The following is a 24,518-nucleotide window of genomic DNA, read 5'->3' as shown; positions in this document are numbered from 1 at the left end:
CCTCCCCCTTTTTTTTTGTTTGTTTGTTTGGTTTTTTTTTTTGGGGGGGGTCTCATTTTCCTACGCTGGCCTCTACCTTGCTACACAGTCAAGGATGGTCTAGAATTTCTAATCCACCTTCCTCCTCCTCCTCAATGCTGGGATTGCAGGTTTCCACAACTATGACCAGTTATTATGCTAACACACATGCTACACACAGTGCTGGGAGACTGGACTCAGGGCTTCATGTGTGCCAGGCAAGCACAACACCAACTGAGCTGTATCCCCAGCCCGGACGTTTCCTTATAGAACCATAACGCCATTATCACAGTGGCCAAATGAATAACAATTCTCTAGCATCTAATACCTGGTTCCCAAGAAAGTTTTAAAAACCATAAGGCTTGAAATTTCTATTGCTTCTCTAGAGAAAGGCTATGTCCCTGACAGCCTGAATAGATTATCAGGAAAAAAAAATTATACGCTTAGCTTACGTTTTCATCTTATTTCTGCACACCATGCCCCTGTGTGTTGTGTTAAATGAATAATCTTCCTTTTTAATGTCTACCCACTTTAGATACTTGTATAAACCTAGCCTCCCTTCTCCTCATTGCTTAACTGAGCTGCGCATGTTTAAATCTGCTGGTCTGTGCTGATAAACCCACCCATCAGCTCTTCCATCGTACTGCTGCTTGTCTTTGAACTGTGCCCAGCTGGTTTCTATAAAATCCGTGCCGAGTAGCCCCAAACCAGATGTTGTCCCAGAGTGGTCTCACCCATTAAAGCACTGCCGTTCCCAGCCAGTGCTGGGGCTCAGACCAGAAGCATCTAATTTTCTGCTGTGCTCGAATGGAAGAAAATGTCTGGTTCTCTGCTTTTAGTCCCAGATTTTATTTAATTTTTTTTTCCTTTTCCTTCTTTCCTTCCTTCCTTTTATTTTGGCATTACATCATGTGTTTAGATCTTCCCTCTAAACATCTGTGCCTCTGAGCACCTGTCTCCAGATGCGATGTAATAAGAACAGTGCAGAGAGCCCTAACTCTGCCACACTACCAGCGTAACTCTAGGTTGGTCACCACGCCCACGGTGACACTTTAAGTTCTTCACGGTGACACTTTAAGTTCTTCACCTGGAGAACATATAAAAAACAGATCCTGATGTCACAAGATAAGCAGGAAGGGACGGGACGGGATGGGTTAAATAATGTAAGCGAAGGGGTTTTAAGGTCATTGGCCCCTTATTGCAGGGGCACATTCCAAGGTCCCCAGTGAACACTTCAAACTGCAAATAGCACAAAACTGGTGCTTGCCGCCTTCCCCTACGCCCTTGTTTATGATGTGCACGGGGCAGTAAGAGGACAGCCACCAGCCACCAAAAAGGAGCGTTATGAATCGTTATAATTTCAGGTAGCGGTTGACTACGGATGAATGAGACTGGACTGTGAAACCACAGAGAAGAGGAGCCGCTGAGCTAGTGTTAATGCCGAGTCTATACATGTATGGGCAGGTCTGGCTCAGCACTGCTTGGTACCCCTTTTGTAGAAAACAGCTGGGCATGGTTCAAAGACAAGCTCTCAGATGATGGAGCAGCTGATGGGATGGATTAATAATCAAAGAGTAAATGAGTTAAACATACGCGCGCGCGCGCGCACACACACACACACACACACACACACACACACACACACACACGTTGCCCCAATAAGAGAAAGCACCTCTGAAAAATTTCGATTAGAACCGTTACCCAGGAGAGCCACGCCCTCTGCGTAGTCCGGCGAGTGATGCCCGCAGCTACTCACTGCTCACTAGTTCCTGGGCCCCAGGGTTCAGGGCTTTGTGGCGAAGAGTATTAATACCCTCACTTTATAAGTGAGGAAAATGGGCTTTGGGAAAATCAGTTAACTCGTCAAAGGTCAGTAACAGTTGATTGACAGCAGCAGGAGGGCTGGGAAAACCTGTCACCCAGAGCCCACACGATCAAGATCAACCATTAGCATGACTTACTTGTTTCTGATCACAGTTGGGAAGCCGTAAGTATAGACTAAGGTCAACAAACCCCTGCACACCACACGCTTTGGAGAGCCTTTCCAAAAGGTTCAGCGTCTGGTGAAAGACGAGCATGCGTGGTGGAAATCCCATCAGGCGAAAGAGGAGCATGCGTGGTGGAAATCCCATCACAGGCAACAGTAACCAACCACCTGATGCTAAGAAAACGCTACTCACACAAGACTTCGGCCTCATTTCCTTTAAGGAAAATGAATGCTAACCATTTTACCCTCCACTTCTGTAACCTCGGTTATCGAGCAAGTCCCTAAGGACTAGCAGCTTCGCCTTTGCTGTTCATTTAAATGTCCATCACCTGATAGTCCGGTTTATGACCTCAGTGCGCCCTTACTGCACTGCGCGCATTTCTAACGCGGTGTCTGCCTCCTGCTTCACCTATTTGTGCTCGCGGAATCTCCTTAAGATAAAGTTGCCACGAGGGGCACATCACAGGATCCTGACCTTCAAGGCTCCAAACAGCATCATCCCAATTGATGGAGAGCCTTTTTCCCGTCAGACTAGACTCTACTGAGCAGCCGACCACGCTGTGTCCTGCGTGCTGTGTCCTCGGCTGTCTTCGCAGGACTAGTCTCCTCCTTCTGCTATTCTCTTTATAAAGGCTGACACACAGGAGTGGAACGGGTGTTCTGAGGAGCGAACTGTAGTTCCGTTAACCCCTTCTTGGCAAACACACTCACTGTTGTTGATATTGGATCGCCCTGCACTGACACTTACCTCTCTGTGTGGACCGCATCTTGTACGCCGCACCTTATCGCCTCAGAGGGAAGTCACTTGCGACTATTTTGACAACTGATGTGTTTAAAATTACACAGTATAAAAAGAACCAGCAGTCAGCTTCCAGTCATATCGCCAGCTCTGTGGACCCAGAGCGCATGAATTACTTGATAGCTAGCCTCTCAGCGCTGTCCTGGCTAATGCAATAATTTGGAGTTGGAAGCCATTTTTCTATACTGTCCCTCTCTTATGATGGAAGAATGAGGAAGTGAGATATTTCAAAGCACCTCAATACATGAAAAGTTAAAAGTTTTCATTAGCCTTTTGCTAGACAGATTATGACTTTTAGTGTGCGGGTGTCGGTTGTGAGTGGATGGAGGCCACACATCAACCTGGGTAGCTTTGCAGACTGCCCGGCCAGGGAGCACCAGGCGGCCAGGGAGCACCAGGGGCCTCTTCTCTCTGCCTCCCTAATGCTGGGCTCACAAGCATGTGATTTTCTACAACTGCAGGTCCTCATGCCTACACAGCAAGCATTCAGCAAGACTGAGCTCTCTCCTGACAAAGCTCTCTCCAGGACCCTTGACTGTTTTCTAAGGAACTAAGATTAACTACATTAGTTTTGCAAATTAGTTTGTCTTAAACACTTTGAGAATGCATCAGGTTCCATTTTTTTTTTAGCAAAAATACTTTCATCTAGAAATGCTGAATCGGGGGACCGATAACTTACGTGTACAGAAAACCTCGGGAGAGTATCAATCTACGCTAACAAGAACAAAACACTGGATAGTGCTTTGAGGCATCAGGGACTGAAGGCTGAAGGTAAATTAAGTTCAAAGGGGTGGGAAATTCCTCTAAGAGATGGGAGCACACACACAGTGGGCAGCATACAGAGCAGGCAGGCACCATGAAGTGAGGGAGTTGTCCTGATTCTGCACTAGAGCTAAAAGGAGATAGGGTGGACAGACGGACGGAGGACAGATGGAAATATAGACAAATAACCATTTCCTTGTTCCCGGTCTTTGAGTGAAAACATTTTTCTGCTTGCTTGTTTTTAACAAATATATTACTGGCTGTAAGATTTTCAGGGATGTGCAGGGTGGCAGGGGGCCCATGGATCTCGGTGAGTTCCAGGCCAACCTGGTCCACAAAAAGAGTTCCAGGCCAGCCAGGGCTGTTACACAGAGAAACCCCATCTCAGAAACCAAAAACAAACAAAACAGATCTTCATAGATGTTAGTTATCGGGCCACAAGCGCTGCATGTTGTTAGCTCTTGGTGCTTTGTAGGTTTTATGTGGTTGTGATTCCACTTAAAATTATTTCCATTGTGATGTCTCTTTCATCCAAATACTGGAGGAATTCTCTGATTGGTGTCTGTACTGGCTATTTTTGTGTCAACTTGACACAGCTGGAGTTATCACAGAGAAAGGAGCTTCAGTTGAGGAAATGCCTCCATGAGATCCAACTGTAAGGCATTTTCTCAATTAGTGATCAAGGGGGAAAGGCCCCTTGTGGGTGGAACCATCTCTGGGCTGGTAGTCTTGGGTTCTATAAGAGAGCAGACTGAGCAAGCCAGGGAAGCAAGCCAGTAAAGAACATCCCTCCATGGCCTCTGCATCAGCTCCTGCTCCCTGACCTGTTTGAGTTCCAGTCCTGACTTCCTTTGGTGATGAACAGCAGCATGGAAGTGTAAGCCGAATAAACCCTTTCCTCCCCAACTTGCTTCTTGGTCATGATGTTTGTGCAGGAATAGAAACCCTGACTAAGACAGTGTCTTAATTTTATAGTGGTTGTAGATCACACAGTATACGACTATAAAACATCCCGCTTTAATCTTGTGAGTGTATTACAGGTTGTCCTATGAGACTGAAATAGTTGACCCTGTAGTGCCTTATGTTCGCTCTTTACTACCCTGGTTCCACTGTTGCTGGTGGAGCAGCCTGGAAGTCACCTAGAGCACATGACTCCTTCATGTTCAAAGTCCCCATAGCATGGCCACATCTGGTTTTGTTGTTTGCTGGGTTTATCTACTTTGTTTGTAAGTCACAGGGAGGGCTGATGCCCCCAGTTCTAACAGTGGTCCCTTGGTTTCTCTCTTCGGCTCTGCACAAGTCACATTTGGATCGGGGGTGACTCTGGTGTGCCTGGCAGAACAAATCTCCACACCTCTGCAGGGATGACTGCAGCAAGCAAATGTCCTCGTGGATAAAGATTGGTCGAGTGAACCCAAGTCCCCACTTGGCAACACAGAGGACACAGTTTGCTTTGACTGAGAATCAGGAAACCCAGCAAACAGTTTTACAGCAAATGCTGTACGAATTTCAGGTGACAGCTAGAGAGAGAGAAGGCTCAGTGGTTGAGAGCACTTGCTGCTCTTTCAGAGGACCACAGTTTGGTTCCCGGCGCCCACGTCAGGTGGTTGGTTTAGAGCATCTGTAACTCAAGCTCCAGGGAACTCCATGCCTCTGGCCTGTGAGCAGCTGTAGTCATGAGTACACACTCACATGCAGACAGACAGACAGGCAAGCATGTGTGTGCACGCACACACACACACACACACACACACACAAATATACTTAGTTTTTAAAGTAATAAAAATAAATAAATAAAACCCCAGAATTTCAAGTAAATGAATAATTAGAGGCCACTAAACAGAATTAACCAGGAAATGAGACCAAACATAACTGGAGAGGTTGTGGCTGGGGTTGGGGACTATTCAAGCTAGGCTGTGATGACACAGACACCCATCTAAGTGGCTAAGAAGGATCAGAATATTTAGTGCCAATGCTGTGTGGAACTGCCAGTTTCTAGGTGCTGGAGTTCCAGGGTACTGCTGCTAAGCTTTGAAAACTTGTTCCTGGAAGCTACCAAACTTCACATACACATACCTTACGAACTAGGCTCCACTGTTAGAGTCAATACTAGACAGTTCATAGAGCCACTGGAAACTGAAGCAGTGAGTATCATTACATAAACTGAGGTGAAGGGGTAATGCTAATAAGTACAGTGGATACTAACCTGAGATGGGATGCACCACCCACGGCCACAGGCGGCAGCCAGGACCTGTTTCTGACCCCCAACATCTGTATGTTGATTTTGTATTAGTGCTGTGATAAGCACCGTGACCAAAAGCAGCTTTTAGAAGGGAGGTTTATTTGTGTTTGTGGTCTCGAGGGATCAGGATCCAGCACAGCAGGCAGGTGTGCAGGCTGAGTCAGGAAGCTGCGCTCACTTCGTCAATTATAGCACAAAGTGAAGAGCAAGGCAAGCAACAACATGGAGCTTTTCATCTCAAAGGACAGGTGGCCGGCCTCCAGCAAGGCTGTGTCTCCAGACAGTGCCACCACCTGGGGGCGTCCTCCAGCAAGGCTGTGTGTCCACAGATGTGCCACCACCTGGGGCCAAGTATTCCTTCACTTACCTGAGTCTGTAGGGAACATTCTTATTTAAAAGCAGAAATAGCCCAACCCCCAACATGATCATTTAGAAAGTGAAGCCTCTGGGAACCAATTCAAGCTTAGATGAGGCCAGGAAGTTAGAGCCCCAAGGTGAGATTTGTGCCTGGTGTGAAGGAATGAGACCTGGCTACTCTCCTACTCTTGGTGCTACAATGTTACAAGCAGTTACTCTCCCTGCTGGATGGAGGCAGGTGCTCCTAACCAAAACCCTCCTACAGGGCTCAGGGGCAGGCAGGGTTAGGCGTGTTCTGATTCTTGATGTACACACTTCTCACTATGTGTTCAGTCTCTGAAAACATATGAAGCTATAGACTTATGAACAATTTCCTGTGTACATATTAAATCATTAATAAAAGTTTAAAATACACATTCATAGACGTTCTGGTGATGGAATAAGACAACACTGGGCTTGGGATACAGTGTAGTGAGAATTCTCCACCTTTGGGTTCTTTTGTTTGTTTTTTTCGAGACAGGGTTTCTCTGTACAGTCCTGGCTGTTCTGGAACTCACTTTGTAGACCAGGCTGGCCTCGAACTCAAATATTATAAGAATATGTTTTCATTTTAATCCAAGGTATCCAAGATGTGGGGATGTGGCGCTGCTCTGGACTGTCCCCAGCAGCTGACTATGATTTGCCTCGTGCTCTAGTAGAGGCATGACTTTGCCAGCTGCAGATACTTTCTGTGATTGTGTGCTGTTTGGAATTCTGGGAACTTTTCAAAGGAAACATAAATGCTACGGTCTAGAGAGGAGTTGGTGGTTGTTGGTCCTTCAGGGAGAATGGTTGTGGTTTGTTAGTAGTCATGCTCAAAGCAGAAAGAAATTACATTCAAGGATCTCTCTCACCTCTATCATTTTTTCTCTCCTATATAGTGAAGGGGGGTTAAATGTGTGTGTGGAGGGGTGAGGGTGAATAAAGGGTAGAAAAAAGAAGAACTCATAAACTAGCAAAGACTGGCCACACTATAGCTCAGTGGAAGAACACTTGACTAAATATGCATGAGATCCTGGGTTTGATTCCTGTGTCATGAGGAGGGGCAGGCAACACACACAAGAAGAGATAGATTTTAAATTATATATGTATGTATGTGTGTATATATACATATATATATAATATATACTGTGATGTTTCCGAAGTAAAAACAGAATACAAAAGTCACTGAAATAAATAATTGTTAGTAAGTAGAAGTAGCAGAAGGAAGCATTTGTAAAAAAGATTTGAGGAAACTCAGGGTTCAACACAAAGAGATAAAGAGATGGGGACTGTGAAAGAGCTATATGTCCAAAACGACATGTGAACACACAGAAGGACAGATAATTAGAAGATGTGTATTAGGCAAAGCAATGGAGGGTGAAAATCCTCAGAGCCAATGAATGTGGTAAAACCCAAGTTCCGGGGAACACAGTGACCCACGGTTGGAAGCCTAATGGTTCTAGAAACCAGTCAGACCACCTCCTTTGTATCAAAGGTGGGTAAACTGAGTCCCTCAAAGACAAAGTGCCTCCAATCAAAGAGCTGATTAATGACAGACACAAAAAGAATCGGTTGTTTTCTAAGAAATGAAACAGAAATGGAGAAATGAATTCAAAGACAATTCCTAACAACTTTCTGACTGGCCTCAGCATTTTTAATGTCATCCTGAAAACGTCTTATTGTAGAACTTAATTTACTTGATGATCAATGAAGACATTTATGATTTGAGGGCCATGGAATCTGTTTAACATCTGTATTTAACAGCTGACCAGGGCAAGCTACAGCTGCTCACACAACACCTTGAGAACAAAACATTTTAAGACGGTCCTTCTATTTAAATTTTAAGGCTATTACTATAATTTCAGTGGCCAAACTGCATGCTGTTATCTTTGTCTGACTTAATAAATGCATCTGTGCTTGACAGTGCTCTTGAATTACATTTCTGCATTATCCAGAGCATGATACAATTTAAACTACCTTCTTCCTCTGAAACAGAACGGCTCACCCTCTAATGGAAACTCAAAATGTTCGTTCTAAGTTTGATTTCAGACTGGTCAGAGGGGCACAAACTGTACCAGCATTTCTGAGGCGGGTGGTTCTCCATGAGTCAGCAACCTTGAGTTAATTCACGTAGTGAAGAGCGAAAAACCCAGCGAGCTCAGGAAAACGTTAATTTGTCCCTTGTTCACCAATCACAGCTTTGAATAAATTCCTATTATTTTAATCTTTGTAGATTTTAAGGTCAGAAGATAATTCTGTGACTCTTTTAAACATTCACATGAGACCAACATTTCTCAGAAACCTAAGAGTTAAATAATCACAGTGAGGTGACTTGGTATGTTCCATGCTGGGATATCTGAAGAAAATTCTAACTTACTTTTTTGCCCATAAGTAAAATGACTTTAATCATGCCAAGTATCTCAATGCCTGAAATACATAAGTCATATATATTTTTCTGATGTTCTGATTAAATTTTAAATAGGATGAATGTTGAACTATTTCAGACCTCGGGTCTTGGTTTCAGCTACCCATGAAAGTTAAGAATATTTAAAATTCGTAATAAATTTTAATTACTCATATTTACACATCTGACGGTAGTGAAACCTAAGAGTCAGCAAAACCTAATATGTTTACAAAGCAAGACACAGGTTGGTGCTGCCAGCCCAGCTGGCTCTTGAGTGCCCTGGGAGATGGCCCTGGGCACGCCTGGGAGGATGATTCTGACAGGCTAATTGAAGAGGGATGTCTATGTTAGCAGTGTGCAGGGCCACTCCCTAGGGCTCTGGGCTGCTTTAGATGGAGAAAACTGCCGAGCAGTACCATTGGCTGCTCGCTGTTCCCGGCTGCAGAGTTGTGAGACCAGCTGTCTGGACCTCCCGCTCTGGGATCCTTCAGCTGCAACCAGAGGAAGCACTCCCCTTTAGGTCCCGTTTGTCAGGGTATTTCATCACAGGACCTGGAGAAGAAACTGAGACAGGCCAGGAAACTACTTCCGCTGAGAGCTTACTGCAAAGAACTCGTGTTACACACAAAGAAACATTTATTTAGACAAATGAACAGGGTGTGAAGGTAGGTCACACAAAAGCAGAGAAACTTTAGCAACAATGTATAAAATCCCAAACAATGGTGGTACGAAATGTTACAGCCCAGGGGATCACAAGCTCTTATTGCTTCCCCTAAAATAACCACATTACAAGAATGTGTCCTAGAAAAAAAGGCTGCTTATGTGTGTAGCCCCGGGAAAGTCGTTTAAATGAACTGAGTACAGAGATATAACAGATATATTCCTGAAGACTAAACGCACCCAGATAAAATCGTCTCAAGAATCAGTAAGAGCAGAGGAGCCTGAATTATGTAAATAAAGAGGAAAATGCAATATAAAAATAAAATCCAAAATGAGTGCATTAAGATGGTGAACATTATGGGCATTTTTAAAACCTGCATAATTTCTCCAGCATTTCCAAACAAAAGGAAAAGACTGACTGCCATTTCTAGAACTTGCTCGCTTTTTCATAAATTCTACTCTTCACTATGAGAAGAGTATAGATTGACCCATGGCTGCAGCCGCATATGTAGCAGAGGATGGCCTTGTAGGGCATCAATGGGAGGAGAGGCCCTTGGTCCTGTGAAGGCTCGATGTCCCAGTGTAGGGGAATGCCAGGGCAGGGATGTGGGAGTGGGTGGGTGGGGGGGGGAACACCCTCATAGAAGCAGGGGGAGGGATGGTGGGATTGGGGTTTCTGGAGGGGAAACCAGGAAAGGGGATAACATTTGAAATGTAAATAAATAAAATATCCAACAAAAGAAAAAAGAAAAAAGAAACCTCTAGGCTCTATGATCTATTCAGGCTTGAGCTGTTCATGATGAAGACATACTATGTGCAGCCTGGACTGTTCTAACAGGCAGCAGGATCTAACATCACCTTTGGTTACACGAATTACGGGACATTAGATAGGAATATATAAAAATATAAACATACAGGGTCCCACTCTGAAGTCCTGTGTAGTCCTGGCTGACCTGGAACTCACAGAACTCCACATGGCCACGCCTCCTGAGTGTTGGGATTAAAGCCTCACCGTGACATCAGGCTCAAAGCTATGTAACTTCCAATTCATCAGTTTACCATAATACAACACTTGTATTTTTCAGTCTCATACTAAGAATTAGCTTTTAAATTTAAAAACATTTCATTCTTTTGTTTTCTTTTATGTGTGTCGGGGATGGGCACGGTGTACGTGCACTGCAGAGTGTTTGTGGACAACTTGCTGGGGTAGGTTCTCATAGAGGTTGCCCAGGGGTCAAAGGTCATCGGTCCTGGGGTCACCCGCTGAGCCAGGTTACCTGCCCAGAGTTAACATTAACGTTTTTATTAAAAACGTTGCCAGTCTGCTGAGAATGCCCTGTTGTCGCACCCAACTGTTTCTATTAGGTTTGCATTACATTAACCACAATAAAACCATCAGTCTGCTTATTTAAAATATTTTAGAGGCAACAACCTCTAAGAGGAAAGGTATGAAAAATATAAAAACTCGTACTTTACGGAATATTTAATAAATCTTCTTTTTGAAAATATACATTAGTAAATGAGGGAAGCCTTGACTATTGCCACAGCTGTACAATACCTTTCCACATTCCTGCAGGAGACAGTGGCCTATGCCTGTAACTTCTACACTTGGGAGGTAGAGACAGGAGGAGCCTTGGCTACATAATGAGTGGGGCCATCCTGCGTTAAATCTCGATATCTTAAAGTAATTATTTTATGTATGTGTGTGGAGGCATGGGTGTTTGTTCACAGGGGCCCACAGGCCACAAGTGGGTGCTGGGTCCCTTGGAGCTGAAGTAGCAAGAGCCGCCTGCTGTGGGTGGATGCAGAATCTACACTCCGTGCCTGCTGGACAGGCAGTGAGTCTTCACCTCTCCAGTGTCCTTAGTTTCCTTGTCTTCAAGAACCCAAAACACACAATAAATGAATAGATATTACTATAACAAAACAATGAAGCACTCATAAAATCTGCTGTTCGAAAACGTGATCATATTCTTCGTAACTACAGAAACCATGTCACTGGACCAGGGTTCCGCAGTCACAGTGCTATCGAACAGGCAGGAGAGCATTTTAATTCAAGATACATTCTTTAGTTTATATTCTAGAAAATCACATTTTTAGTACTTTGATACCATGTGGTTGACCACAGAAATAGCTGCCACAGTCCACGGCTACAGGAGCTGAGCTCTGCTGAATACAGGATCTGAAATGAATCATGTCTCACGCTATTTACATTCTGTCAGTGGCCGAAGCAGAAGTTTGTGCATTTACAGATATGTATTAGGAAAACGTATTCATTCTCGGGATTTAAGAAACACAGTCACAGCTGAGTACAGCCCACCAGCACCTTCCAGCAGCCATAGGCTCTGCAAACACACAGGACAGCTCGACACTGAGCACTTCAAATGTATTCAGAGAATTTCAAAACAGTCTGAGCAAGGCAAGTTTGACACTTCTGTGAGACCAGTGGAACCTGCAGCTCAGACTTCAGAATTCTGTAATTAGAATATTGTTTAACTTTTTCATAGGAAAAAGACTAAAGGAAGATCAAATTCAGAAAACTTATTTATCTGAATCCAATCAGATCCATCATTCAGAGACATTAAGACATCTTGCAAAGAACTCAAGAGGTGTATGGGCATTCCTGGTCGGGATAGACACCAACCAGGAAATGATCCTCCCAGGCCGGGCTCAAAGTGTCTTAACTGCGTCATCTTCTCTCTTTGTCTCCCTGAGAGTTATATATCCACAGCTTATAACCTGGTCACTGGAGTTGTCAGATTTTAGTTTTTTAAACGTCAGCTCCTCTGGCAGAAGAGACGTGCAGCGCTCGAGGGACTGTTCGATGTCATCGATGGTCCACCTGTCTTCGGGGAGGGCGTGCTGTGCAAGTGTGAAGGGCCCCTGTTTGGTGCGAGTCAGCTCCAGCACGCTGGCACAGGAAGAGAGCTCTACAGCACCCAAAAGGAAAAACGCAAGATGAGCCACGTGGCATTCACAATCCACAGTCTTCCCTCAACAGAACTCACTTCTGACCTCCCAGGGTGCCAGCCCAGCACAAGAGCCCAGAGCCTGAGGTAAGTCACTGCGTAAGCAGGAAAGACGATTTAGGGATGTAAATTTATACCTGGTTTCCTTACTTGGCATTTGAAGCAAGCCCGGGACGTAAATATTCCCACTACTTTGCAAACAGGATAATGTGACCTGTCCACTCATGTGATCAGGGAACAGCAGAGGCAGAGAGGGAACTTTCTGGGTTTGTAAGATTATGACTTCCAGTTTTTGTTTTTGTTTTTTTAAATTGATTTGTATCAATGTAAATAATCTTTACAAGGATAACTCTTTGTTTTTCTGACCTCTACTTTGAGTTAAAATGCATTTTACTTGGAAAGATGTAGGCTTCCCACCCACTCTCGCTGTGTTCATCTTCTGCCCCATCCGTGCTTCCTCTTCCATTACCAGCACCTCCCGGCAGCCACTGGGACTCAGAAGTGCACACTATAAACCCACAATGCATCTGAGCTAAAAGCAGCAGCTCAGTCCCTCAGCCAGTCCTCGGGAAAATGAAAAACAGAAATTTCCCTCTCCCGTCAGAAAGGAGCATTACCGTCTGAATGATGGTTCATAACTCATTCTCTGCTTACCTTTGCCAATGTCACTGACCAGGCTTCGGATGTAAAAGCCTCCTCCGCATTCAACATCTGGAAGGTTAGCAGTGCTGTGGTGAGAGGCTGGCCTCCGGAGAGCCCCACTTTACATAAAAACCACGCTCTTCGACACATGTAAAAATGGCTATGCAAACAATTGAGCCATAAAATATTTATATGCTGGAGCCATAAATTATTCATCCAGCAGCATATGTGTTTGTGAGATTCAAAAGTCTGAGTGTGGAGTAGGCAGAAAGTCAGGAACACATTTTAAATTAACTGGCAAGCCGAACCACGTTAATACCTCAGCCTTGTTCATTTAATAGGTTTGAAATAGAAATCCCAGCTCTGCTCTCATGAGCTCGAGATGCTAAAAAGAATATCTTCAGATCTGTACACTTTGTTCATTTACTGTGCTTGAAATGGTCAGAAATCTCAGCTTTTCTATCGTGAGCCATAGATTTCTTAAATATTTTCGGATTTTATAACATTTGAAAATATATATATATATATATATATATATATATATATATATATATATAAAACCAAGCACCAACCAAAACTCCCTTTGCCCATGAGAAGAACTATGCTTCGGAGGCACACACGGAGAGTCCTGTGTGCTTACGTTTCCTCGGAAATACTTCTGAGACAAACATAGCCAAAGCATTAAATAAATCTAAGCCACACGGTGCCGTGGAGGGTGACTCCTGCGTGACACCCGACTTTGCAGAAGAAAGCCAGGTACACTCTCTCTTCCACACTCTCCAGTCCATACAGCGAGGCACTTCTCTGACTGACGGGCAGCCAGGAAACCCTGATCCTTCAGGTTTTACTGGCTCTGCCAAAGTGGAGTCTGCGTTTTCAGGGAGTGAATGGAACGGACCACTTGGTAGGTCTGGGGTGTTTTTGTTTTTGTTCGTTTGTCAAGTCGTTTAGAATCAGGAAACATAAGACTGAGCCCTGTTTTGACTGCATCACCGTCTGTAGGAACTTACTGTGTATCACTGTGATGGTGGAGGAAGGATAGCTTTGGGAAACCCCATAGGAAAGAGATTCTATTCACCGTTACTGTGAAATTATTCACTGGATCAATTTCAGGAGCCCAAGGACAAAAAACTATATAGGCTTGTACAACTTTAAAACTGTATAAGCAAGTATTTTGGCTTTTTATTTGACTTCAAGTATGCATCACATATTCCAATTGAGAGGCTTAACTAAAACTGTAACCAGGTGTCCAACCATGCTTTTTGTCTTAGCTACTTTAACATTAATAACTTGCAGTTCACAGCAAAGGGGCCGGCCAACAGAAATCAGTCTGCTTTTATAGCCTCTTATTCCCAATGAACAAAAAAGGCTTCATTCAAAAGATCAATATTTACTCTAAAATGAAATATATTAAGTATGAAAAATGGAAGAAAAAGTATCTGTAAGATAAAAACTGTAATTTTGTAAGAGTTCTATTTACTTTAATTGTTACATTTGTGGTCTTTATTTGTGCATATGTCTGAGTACTGTGTATCTCCTTCTCAAAGAGGTCAGAGGGTATAGAATTCCCTGGGACTGGAGTTATGGAGGGCTGTGAACCACCACGTGGGTGCTGGGAATCAAACTCATGTCCTTGGAAGAGCAGTTAGTGCTCCTAACTGCTGAGCCATCTCTGGAGGGCCAGCCTCTAAAATCTTGAAAACATACATCCTCAATGTATTTCTCTAAAGAAATCCTAAGTATTTAATCCCAAGTTTACAGTAAGATGACTGTCAAACACGAACATCGGTCTACTCGGGTTATCCTGAACCTCTAAGAAGTTACATGTACCTCATGAAATCAAACCATAACTTTTCTTACATCCAAAAAAATTCCAGCGCCGGGCGTGATGGCATAAGCCTTTAATCCCAGCACTCAGGAGGCAGAGGCAAGTGGATTTCTGAGTTCAAGGCCAGCCTGGTCTACAAAGTGAGTTCCAGGATAGCCAGGGCTATACAGAGAAACCCTGTCTCGAAACAACAACAACAACAACAACAAAAAACCAACCAAACAAACAAATCCAAGACTATAGAGATCCATTCCAACTGTATAAAATCAGCCAAACAGAAAACAAAGATCCAGGCAGAGCAGACTGTCAAACCTCTTACCCAGCGTGAAGAACGGAGGCTGGAACTTCAGGAGGGAGATACTGTGGACAGTCACGGGCCGGGCCGGTTTGGCCTCCACCACCTTGCCTTTCTTCATTAGTGTTGAGAGTCTCTGCCCATCCTTCTTCAGCGCAGAATAGCTTGTGCGATAAGGAGAGAATGGAAATGAGATGGCGAGGGGCTGAGGGAGGCATCCCAGGCACCAGGGATTGGAGGGCGATGAGAGCACTCCTGAAATTCAGCTAGTCTTTCCTCGGGATCTACCCATCTCAGGATGAAGTCCCGAGCATCTCTGAGACGGATGTAGGCAGTGAGCAGCACCCATCTTTTTCTTTAATGTTCCTGGGGACGACCTCATCAGCTCCCTTCACTAGTCCCCAGCTCAGGGACAGCTTCTCCCTGAAAAAAACGTCTCACTCGGTAAACACCACCAACTTGTGGGTAACCACAGAGAATGCTAAAGCCGTTCATATACGATAAACATATACTTAACTTAGTTTAACGAACGATTCAAACATTTAATGTAGATTTTACTGAAAAATGTACACGTTTTATATTTGAGGAAGAAATCTAAATTCTAAAAGAACCATCAGTAACAACACATCCCCATGCGTCCTGTAGGCACGCACGCATGCATTTGTGTCAAACAGCAATGTGCACCCAGGCGTGGCTGAGTGGTGCTTCCACCTCCCAGTCACCTGCTGGACTTAAGTACCAAGATGGTGGGGTCAAAGGGAGAGGCTTTTTTTGGAGAGGTTCCAGGTCAGAAACAGAGCCCTCATGGCAGGGGACATCCCTCAGCCACACAACGGCACACCAGCAAAGCACTCTGTCAGTGCCTTGCCCTGGACATAGCCTCCGAAACCATGTGAAACAGCTTCCTAGTCTGTGGCATTTTGTTACAGACAGATACTCTAAGGCACCGAGCGAGACAGGTGTGAGGTAATTTACACTCATGTCCTTATAAACCTATCTGTGGAAAGTGCTGGAGAGATGGCTAAGAGAGATGGTTAAGAGCACTACCTATTCTTCCAGAGGTCCTGAGTTCAATTCCCAGCAACCACAGGGTGGCTCACCACCACCTATCCTGGGATCTGATGCCCTCTTCTGGTTGCAGGTGTAAGTGCAGACAGGGCACTCAACATAAAATAAATAAATCTATAAAAAGATTTATTTAAAAAGTAAGATATTCTGGGGCCAAACGGGCAGCACTTGAGACCCTGAGTCACCAGTCTGTTGCTCCCGCATAGCAACAGACTCACTGTATTCTCTGGACTCTCTCACTGCCCTGACGTCTATAGATAGAGCTTGAAAAGCCAGTGAAGTGGGATGTACAGAGGCCAGGCTGCGCTACCATCCAGCACAGACTGAAACACACCTTTTCCTTGGGACCAAAGCTCTACACCCAGGCTGGATGGGCTCAGCTCTTTTTTCTTATATGCAATGACCAGATTAAAACCCAGCAAATGAGCGCCCACTTTATTTTAATTCGGGGTTAACCAACAGATGATAAAATTAAACATAAATTCAATGACTGAACTTACAGCGGGGGTACTTGCATTATATTCCCAGTAAACTTCTGCAGAATGCCTTCGATATCTTCTCGTGTTATTTTATCTGCCAAAAACGAACCAAGGGAAGATGACAATGGCCACAGAGGCAAGAGCCTCAACTGTGAAAAGTCATTTTTCTTCTAATAAAACATAAATTACAGGGGCTGGAGAGACAGCTCAGTGGTTGAGAGCACTGGCTGTTCTTCCAGAGGACCTAAGTTCAATTCCCGGCAACCACCCGGTGATTCACATCTCTCTATGATTCCTGTCCGAGTGAATCTGATGCCTTTTCTGGCCTGAGAAGGCACAAGGTACACGGTAGCTTAGACACATGTAGGCAAAACATCTATACAAATAAATAAATAGAACACATCCAGAGATCTGCCATCTATACAAATAAATAAATAGAAGACATCCAGAGAGCTGCCAACTGCCATGCCATGTCTCGAGGTGCTGGTGAGAAAAGACAGTTAAAGACCCACCATCCAACCACAGAGTGGTGGGGCAGAGGACACAGAGACCGGCCTGGCCTGGAACCAAACCACGAAGGGCCATGCCACTCCTCGGTGTAGGAGGAGAATGCCCACAGACCTGCCTGCCACCATGCCACCTAGAGGCCCATTGCTGCCATGACACGCAGTGTGGACAGAGGTCACCCAGAGGCCCACCTGCAGTGGGAGCCACTACAGTGTACAAGTGTGTGGTGACAGACAGGAGAGAAAGAGAAACGGAACAGTATGAGCCTTATGAAAAGAGACGGGACTGGAGACGTGAGGGAGGGACGGAATAGTCTGTTGTGAGTAGCCAGTACCCATCTGAGTCCATGGTGAAGTCCCAGCCCATGCTGCCCATGAGGGTCATGTCCAGGTCTGCGGCCATGCAGTGGCAGACATCTGTGCCGATGACCACCAGAGACCATGGGGATGTCCCTGGTCTGGGGCAGCTGCCTGGGACCATATAGATGTCCAAGGGCTGTGCAGAACTGGCCCTGCCCTTCAGGCTGAGGGACTCTGGAGAGTTAGCCCTATCTTTCACTGGCAGCAGCACCTGGGCAGCACAGTGGAGCTGGCCCTTGTAGTAGGGGCATGGGTAAGCTGGTCCTCAGGGCATGACTGTGGGAGAGCTAACTCCACCACTTCTCTGCTGGGAGGTGGTGTGAGTGCAGGGTGATGCCCTCCCTGGTCCTTCACCACCCGCAGCAGTCAGGAGAGGTGGATGAGTTCACTCTGCCCCTTGCCAGATGCAGCACTCAGGAGAAGATGCCCTACACCTCACCTGGGTGGCCCTGGGAGGGGGCAGGTACAGGTGAGCTGGCCCCATGGGCATGAGCACCAGAGAGCTGGCCCCACTACCCATCTTTCACGAGGTGGAGTGGGTAAGGGGGTGATGCCCTCCCCAACTCGCTCATCACCTGCAGTAGTCAGGAGAACTGGGCCCATCACCTGAGATCAGGAAAGCTAGCCTTGCCCCATCTTGGCTGTCACACTCAGGAGAGGGGGTCCTGTACCTTGCCTGGGCAACACAGTGGACCTGGCCCTGATGGAAGACATGGGTGAGCCAGCCCAGTGTGTGAGGGTGGACAAGCTGGCCCAGCCCCTCACTTGGGAGTGTGGGCCCTGTGCCTTGACTGGGCAGCACAGTGCAGCTGGCTCTGGAGATGTGGGTGTGGGTAAGCTGGTGCCCAGGGCAGGAGAAGAGGAGAGCTGACCCTGCCTCCTGCTACTCAGGCATTGGGTGACCCAACCGGAGCAGTGCTGGAGAGCTCGCCCTGGTGGTACAGGTAAGGGAGAGCTGGACGGATGACCCAGATCCGGGGCTTTGAGTTGGCCCACCCCAGCATCTATATCATCTGTGGACTGTTGGAGCACAGGGAAGGGCTGGCCAGTCCTGCTGATCAAACCGCAGGATCTCCATGACACAGGGCAACAGCAACCGGGAGGAGTCCCAGTGAGGATCCAGTACTGATGGTGTCACAGAAACCAGAGATCTCAAAGCGGACCAATGACTCAATGCAATGAACACTCACACGTGGAGATGTGTGGGCCGAGGGACACACTGTGGGGCACACTGGAGCTTCTGCAACAAGATGCTTTCTATGATTTGGGCTTTTTATTTTTGTTTTGTTTATTTGCTTATGTTTTTTATTTTGGGGGGGTGTGGTGAGGGCAGACGGTAGGTACGAGAGGACGGGGTACATGATGTGAAACTCACAAAGAATCAATAAAAGGTTAAAAACAACAACGATACCAAAAAAATAAAAAATAAAACAAAATAAAAATCCAAACAGTTCCAAAAGGCAAAACTTGGGTTTGCCGTGTGCCGAGTTCCCTGCACGGCCACATGAATGAAGTGATACTTGGACCTGCCTTTTGTCCTGTCATGAACCCCCAGTCTCTCCAGGGCTCCTTATTTGAGCTTTTATCCCATCATCTAGTTCATGTGTGGTGTGATTAGGCATGTAAAAACATAAAATTAATTTTAAAAGAATGAATGAAAACAGTATAAGCCACAGTGCACATCCCATAGGCCAAACGCTGCCTTTGTTGAAAAGAATAAAATACACATTAATGAGATGAAAAGCAAAGAAACTTATTTTTTTTATACACACTTAATTTTCCTTGGTTCAATTTTCAACCTACCCCAGTTATTCCTCACTCTAAAAGAATGTATCATATATGTATCGGTGATTCTGATGGTGACTTAAAAAAAAACAAGAAAGATATGAAATTAGCCACAGACACGGTCCTACGGCGATCAATACAGGGTGATCACAGGGCAGGCAGATAATGCCCGCACCGCTGCGCTCAGTTCCTCTGGGCTCCGGGTCCAGTATCTGTTACAGCAGAGGACAGCGGGCACAGCTGTACCATCAGTTTCACTTGATAGAATTTAAAACTAGTCTTATGCTATGGAATAAATTTCACACACACACATTCGACTCTGTCTCCAAGCAGAGCTATTGATCTGTCTCCTGACCCGGCTCTGCTCTCGGGACTTCCCTCTGCTTTTAAATGATCACTCTCAGTCAGCTTAGAAACCAACCAGCACAGAAAAGGAGTACGCCCAGCAGAGACATGGCATGCTCGGTAAGCACTTTTAAAGGTGGAGTTTTAGAAAATTTGAAGACTTATATAAAAAGCTCTCCACATGTCGGGCACATTTTCAGGTCTGTTGGTGCATTCGACAGAAGGACGCAGTGTTGAAATCATCGCTCTCTGCCTGCAGACAGTCACACGCACAGCACACATGCTCAGGATCTGCGTTTTCATACTTGTAGAGGAGTCTTTACATCTGCTTCAAGAACAAACCATGCCTTGGAAATTCTCTATAACTCATTTAGATCACAGTCAATGTTTTTATTTCTCAGAAAATTTAAACTTTTTAGGTAGAGTATATTTGATATTACTTGAAGATATGAAACAAAAATTAGTGTGCTCTGAATTGTTCCAACACCATGGTAGAACTTTAAAGGACATCAGGGAGTACTGTGTACACCCAACAAGACAGTCTTAGCCTCACTGTGACCCTGTAAGCTAAACACAAACAAGACTCAGACAGTGAGAGGCTGCAGCAGCCTCCAGACCACGGAGCCAGACAGCAGCTCCGCCTTGTTTGCTGCACAGAGAGTCTGGGTGAGGACTTTCCCATTAAAAAGTCTCCCTCTGCTGTGACATTAAGAAGTGATTGAACACGACACCTTAGGTTAATCCAAGCTTGCCAAATCTAGGTGACGATGCTGCCACCAGGCTGAACTTGCTAACAAAATGCCATGGTTGGTGAAACTACTACAGTGTGTTAACTCAGCCAGGCGGTTCAAAACAAGACCAAAGAGCTTTCCATTCGTGCCAGGCTCCGTGCCTCCCTGGCGCTCCTTTTCTGCGAATGTGCGGCCTCTGTGCTGCTTCTCTGACTTTCTCTCACTGATGCATGCGCACGCACGCACGGGCGCACACACACAGACACACACACACAAAGACATACACAGACAAACAGACAACACACACAGAGACACGCAGACACACACACATGCGCGCGCGCACACACACACACACACACACACCACACCACACAGAGAAAGAGAGACAAAAACAGAAAGACACACACATGGAGGCACATACAAAGACAGATAACACACACAGAGAGACACCACACAGAGACACATAAAGTCTCTCACACACACACACACACACAGACACACATACACCATACACAGAGAGAGACACACAAAGAGGCACATACATAGGCAGGCAGACAGACGCTGAGACGTTCTCCCTCTCATCACACTTCCTGGCTCAGGCATCCGTGGTACGTACTGATTGTTGTGCCGTTCTCCACAGCGTGCCAAGCTATTAGCTCACCAGCAAAATCCTGGGCTTTGAAGACAAAGACAGTTTTTCCTGTGAGATAACATACACTATAAAAATGGCACTCAGGACGTTCTTGCTGAAATTTAATTTGCTCAGGGTAATAGAATCTCCAGGTTGAAGGACATTTAGAAGTCACCTAGGCCAATCATTTATCCAATGTTAGGACGACCAGACAGAAAGCCCACGGAACAGGTTACTTTATAATAAGACCCAAGCTCATGGCACATGTGCAGGAAGTGAAGCGGCTGCCTGTGTCTAAAGCCCAGTACTAGTCCAATCAGGCAGCTGTCTCATAATTTAACAATGCCTCTACCATAGGATCTTAAAAATGCACGAGAAAATTCTCCACATCAAGGATACCCAGTGAGGAACCCAGAGAGGAGAGGCGCAGCTCAAGTGCAGGGGGGTCTGGGGGCCTCACACTTTGCTCAGTAAATAAAGAGCCATCGGTGTGAAAGCATTCATTTGAGCTGCATTTTAAAAAGTATTTCTCTAGGCTTAGGTTGTAGCCCCGTGGTAAAGCAGTTGCCTAACAAGAAAAAAAAGTCCTGAGTTCAATCCCCAGCACTGGCATCTGCACCCACACAAACACACACAGACATACACACATGCACATTCCACACACACAGATGCACACACCACACACATCACACACAAATGCACATTCCCCCCACACACAGATGCACACACCACACACATCACACACACATACACACACACACACACATGCACATTCCACACACACACACAGATGCACATGAACCACACACATCACACACACACAGATGCACACACCACACACATCACACGAACATACACACACACACACATGCACATTCCACACACACACACAGATGCACACACCACACACATCACACACACATACACACACACACACATGCACATTCCACACACAGATGCACATGAACCACACACATCACACACACACAGATGCACACACCACACACATCACACAAACATACACACACACACATGCACATGAACCACACACACACACACCCGACACCACACACACACACACACACTCTTTATCCCCATGAAATTAACATATACGTGAACAAGCTACACGATCTCTGCTTACAATGCATCCATCCTTCTGTGCACACAGCACAGTGGTTGATACCTCAACAACAGAGCTAAAAGCAGAACGACCGGGCTGAGTACAACGTTGTACCACACTAAGCCATCCTGTGACACAGAGGCCGCTAAGCCAGCAAAGCATCAGTCAACCACCGTTTCCGGCCATTCAGTCTGGCAGGACTGTGGTCTCTGAGAGAAGAAAGGGGCCAGAACCTTAAAATGTGCTTCTGCCAGGTAAGGATCGGGATTTCCCTGGTCAGGTCAGTGGGTGGGGAGTCAGGGAGAGCCAGGATTTGAGGCAAGTACACAGAGAGGGACGTGGTAGGATTTCTGAGACCTGGCCGAGTTCTAAGCTATACATACATATAGTGAATATTTATAACATCAAAAACATGACCACTGTTGAAAGTTTTTCCAAAGGGCTGGCTGAATTTCAAGCACACAGAAGGAACTGCTAAACACCTTAGACACTCAGCATAGACTCTAAAAAAGCTGGTAGCCACTAGCATAGGTCTGACAAACTGTCTAGACTCAGCCCAAGAATCTAAGTCAAAAGTGACTTGTACAGATGTGTTAAACAAGGTTGAACGATGAAAAGACTAATATATAGTCAACTCCATTTCTACATACCAGCAACGAATAATCAGAAGTTAGAATCTGACTCTGTTCCCAAGAACAACAAAATATGAAACACACAACAATTTCATATACCTAAGACATGAAGGAACACACTGAAATCTAGGAAGTACTGCTGCCCAAACTGACGACCTACACTGAGGAAGAGAGAGCTAATCTTGTTTCGTGGGTTGGGAGACTCTACAAACTGATAAATAGGATCAACTAAATGTAGAAATCTCAGCAAGCACAGGCACGCACATCCGGTCTGCGTGTGTGAGGGGAAGAATGAGGTGCAGGGCGGGGAGTGGGGGAGGATAGAGAGGAAGGGAGAGACAGAGACAGGAGTGGGAGCCTGAAACACAGAGGTGGGGGTGGGGGGAAGAGAGAGAGAGAGAGAGAGAGAGAGAGAGAGAGAGAGAGAGAGGCCTACTCAAAATTCGTACAGAAATGCAAAGAAAAAAAAGAGAGCATAAGTCAGAGAACTAACAAGCTATGGCTCAATGTTCCACTCATCTGACAGAGCATCGGGTATAAAAGCAGGAAACAGATAAAAGAATGACAGCAAAGACTCTAGAACCAAAGCAAGCTGGCTTTCCACAGATGCTCAGAGGTATGGAAAGAAGGAACAGTTTTTCAAAAACTGGCGCTGAGATAACAATACCCACCTGCATGCGCACGCTCACACTCACACACTCCTCTGAGAGCCACACTTGAGACTACATACAGGAACTAACTCCCAGTGGAGAAGTTAACACAGGGCCACGGGGGAGGGGCGGGCTGGCTGAGCTGGCTCTTGGCTGATGGGGAAAACGGACTTCGTCTTTTCTTACGTTTTTTATAAAGTTCAATGTTAGGTCAGAATAAAAGAATCATAAGGGAACATTATGAACAACCTCACACCGGTTAAGTCTGGAATTTGAGATCCACTACCCAGAACCGTGGGGAGAAACACTAGCACAATGAAGTGTGGACCAGCACAGCAGACAGCGAGTTTAAAACAAAGTTCGTAATCTGAAACTTCTCTTATAAAAGCGCATCTGCTGTTACCAGTGGGCACTACCAAAAAGTAGAAAAAGAAGTAATTCCAACTGGACACAAGTTTTTCCAGAAAACAGAAAAGCTGTTAAAAGTCAAGAAAAACAGGGCCAGGGGCACAGCTCAGAGGCCAGGCTACCATGAAGCCCAGGAAGCCAACGCTAGATTTAAAAACAGTAACAACTGGCTACAGAGATGGGTCAGCAAGTAAGAGCACTGGCTGCTCTTCCAGAAGTCCCGAGTTCAATTCCCAGCAACCACATCACAACCATCTGTAATGGGATCCGATGCCCTCTTCTGGTGTGTCTGAAAACAGCGACAGTATACTCATATACATAAAATAAATCTTTAAAAAGATAAATAAATGAAAGGCTGGGCAGAGTGGTGTACGCCTTTAATCCCAGCACTTGGGAGGCAGAGGCAGGTGGATTTCTGAGTTCGAGGCCAGCCTGGGCTACACAGAGAAACCCTATCTCGAAAAAAAAAAAAAAAAAAAAAAAAGAAGAAGAAGAAAAAAAAATCCCTCTCAGCAACCACAATTCTTGGGCCCAGGCAGAACTCAGAGAGTAAACTTGGGGGGCAGAGGAAAGAAAACAAATACAAATCCCACACTCAATAAACACAGATGCAAGCCCCCCCCCCAAAACCTTCACCTCTGAGGTCCAATATATAACACATGCTGACCACGCTGAATCAACTCCAGAAACATGCAGTTAGCGTAACATTGAATACAGAGAAAACAAAATATAGCAATTCAAAGAAGAAGTTTGTTAACGCTGTCTTCTGGACATGACATGGCTATCCCAGTCATGAAGCCAGGGCAGCCACAGTTACCT

The 24,518-nt window shown here is 45.4% G+C and overlaps 1 protein-coding gene across 2 annotated transcripts in view; it reads right to left on the bottom strand.

The window, feature by feature from the left end:
- Positions 1-9,208: 9,208 nt before the first annotated feature.
- Positions 9,209-24,518, bottom strand: part of Trub1 (TruB pseudouridine synthase family member 1) — a 38,860-nt gene continuing 23,550 nt past the window's right edge. Inside the window, exons 5-8 of one of the 2 annotated variants that reach the window (XM_021151897.1) lie at positions 16,553-16,625; positions 15,009-15,148; positions 12,874-12,930; positions 9,209-12,180 (exon numbers count right to left, since the gene is read on the bottom strand). In XM_021151897.1, the coding sequence (XP_021007556.1) occupies positions 11,921-12,180; positions 12,874-12,930; positions 15,009-15,148; positions 16,553-16,625 (530 nt within the window). In that variant the 3' untranslated portion in view covers positions 9,209-11,920. Of the gene's footprint in view, positions 12,181-12,873; positions 12,931-13,635; positions 14,867-15,008; positions 15,149-16,552; positions 16,626-24,518 lie in introns of those variants that run through there. The other variant, XM_021151898.2, reaches the window with a different exon arrangement.

Source organism: Mus caroli, chromosome 19 (assembly GCF_900094665.2).
Source record: "Mus caroli chromosome 19, CAROLI_EIJ_v1.1, whole genome shotgun sequence".
Lineage (NCBI taxonomy): Eukaryota > Metazoa > Chordata > Mammalia > Rodentia > Muridae > Mus > Mus caroli.
The sequence above is the reverse complement of the archived record's forward strand: the minus strand, read 5'-3'. Positions and strand labels throughout refer to the sequence as shown.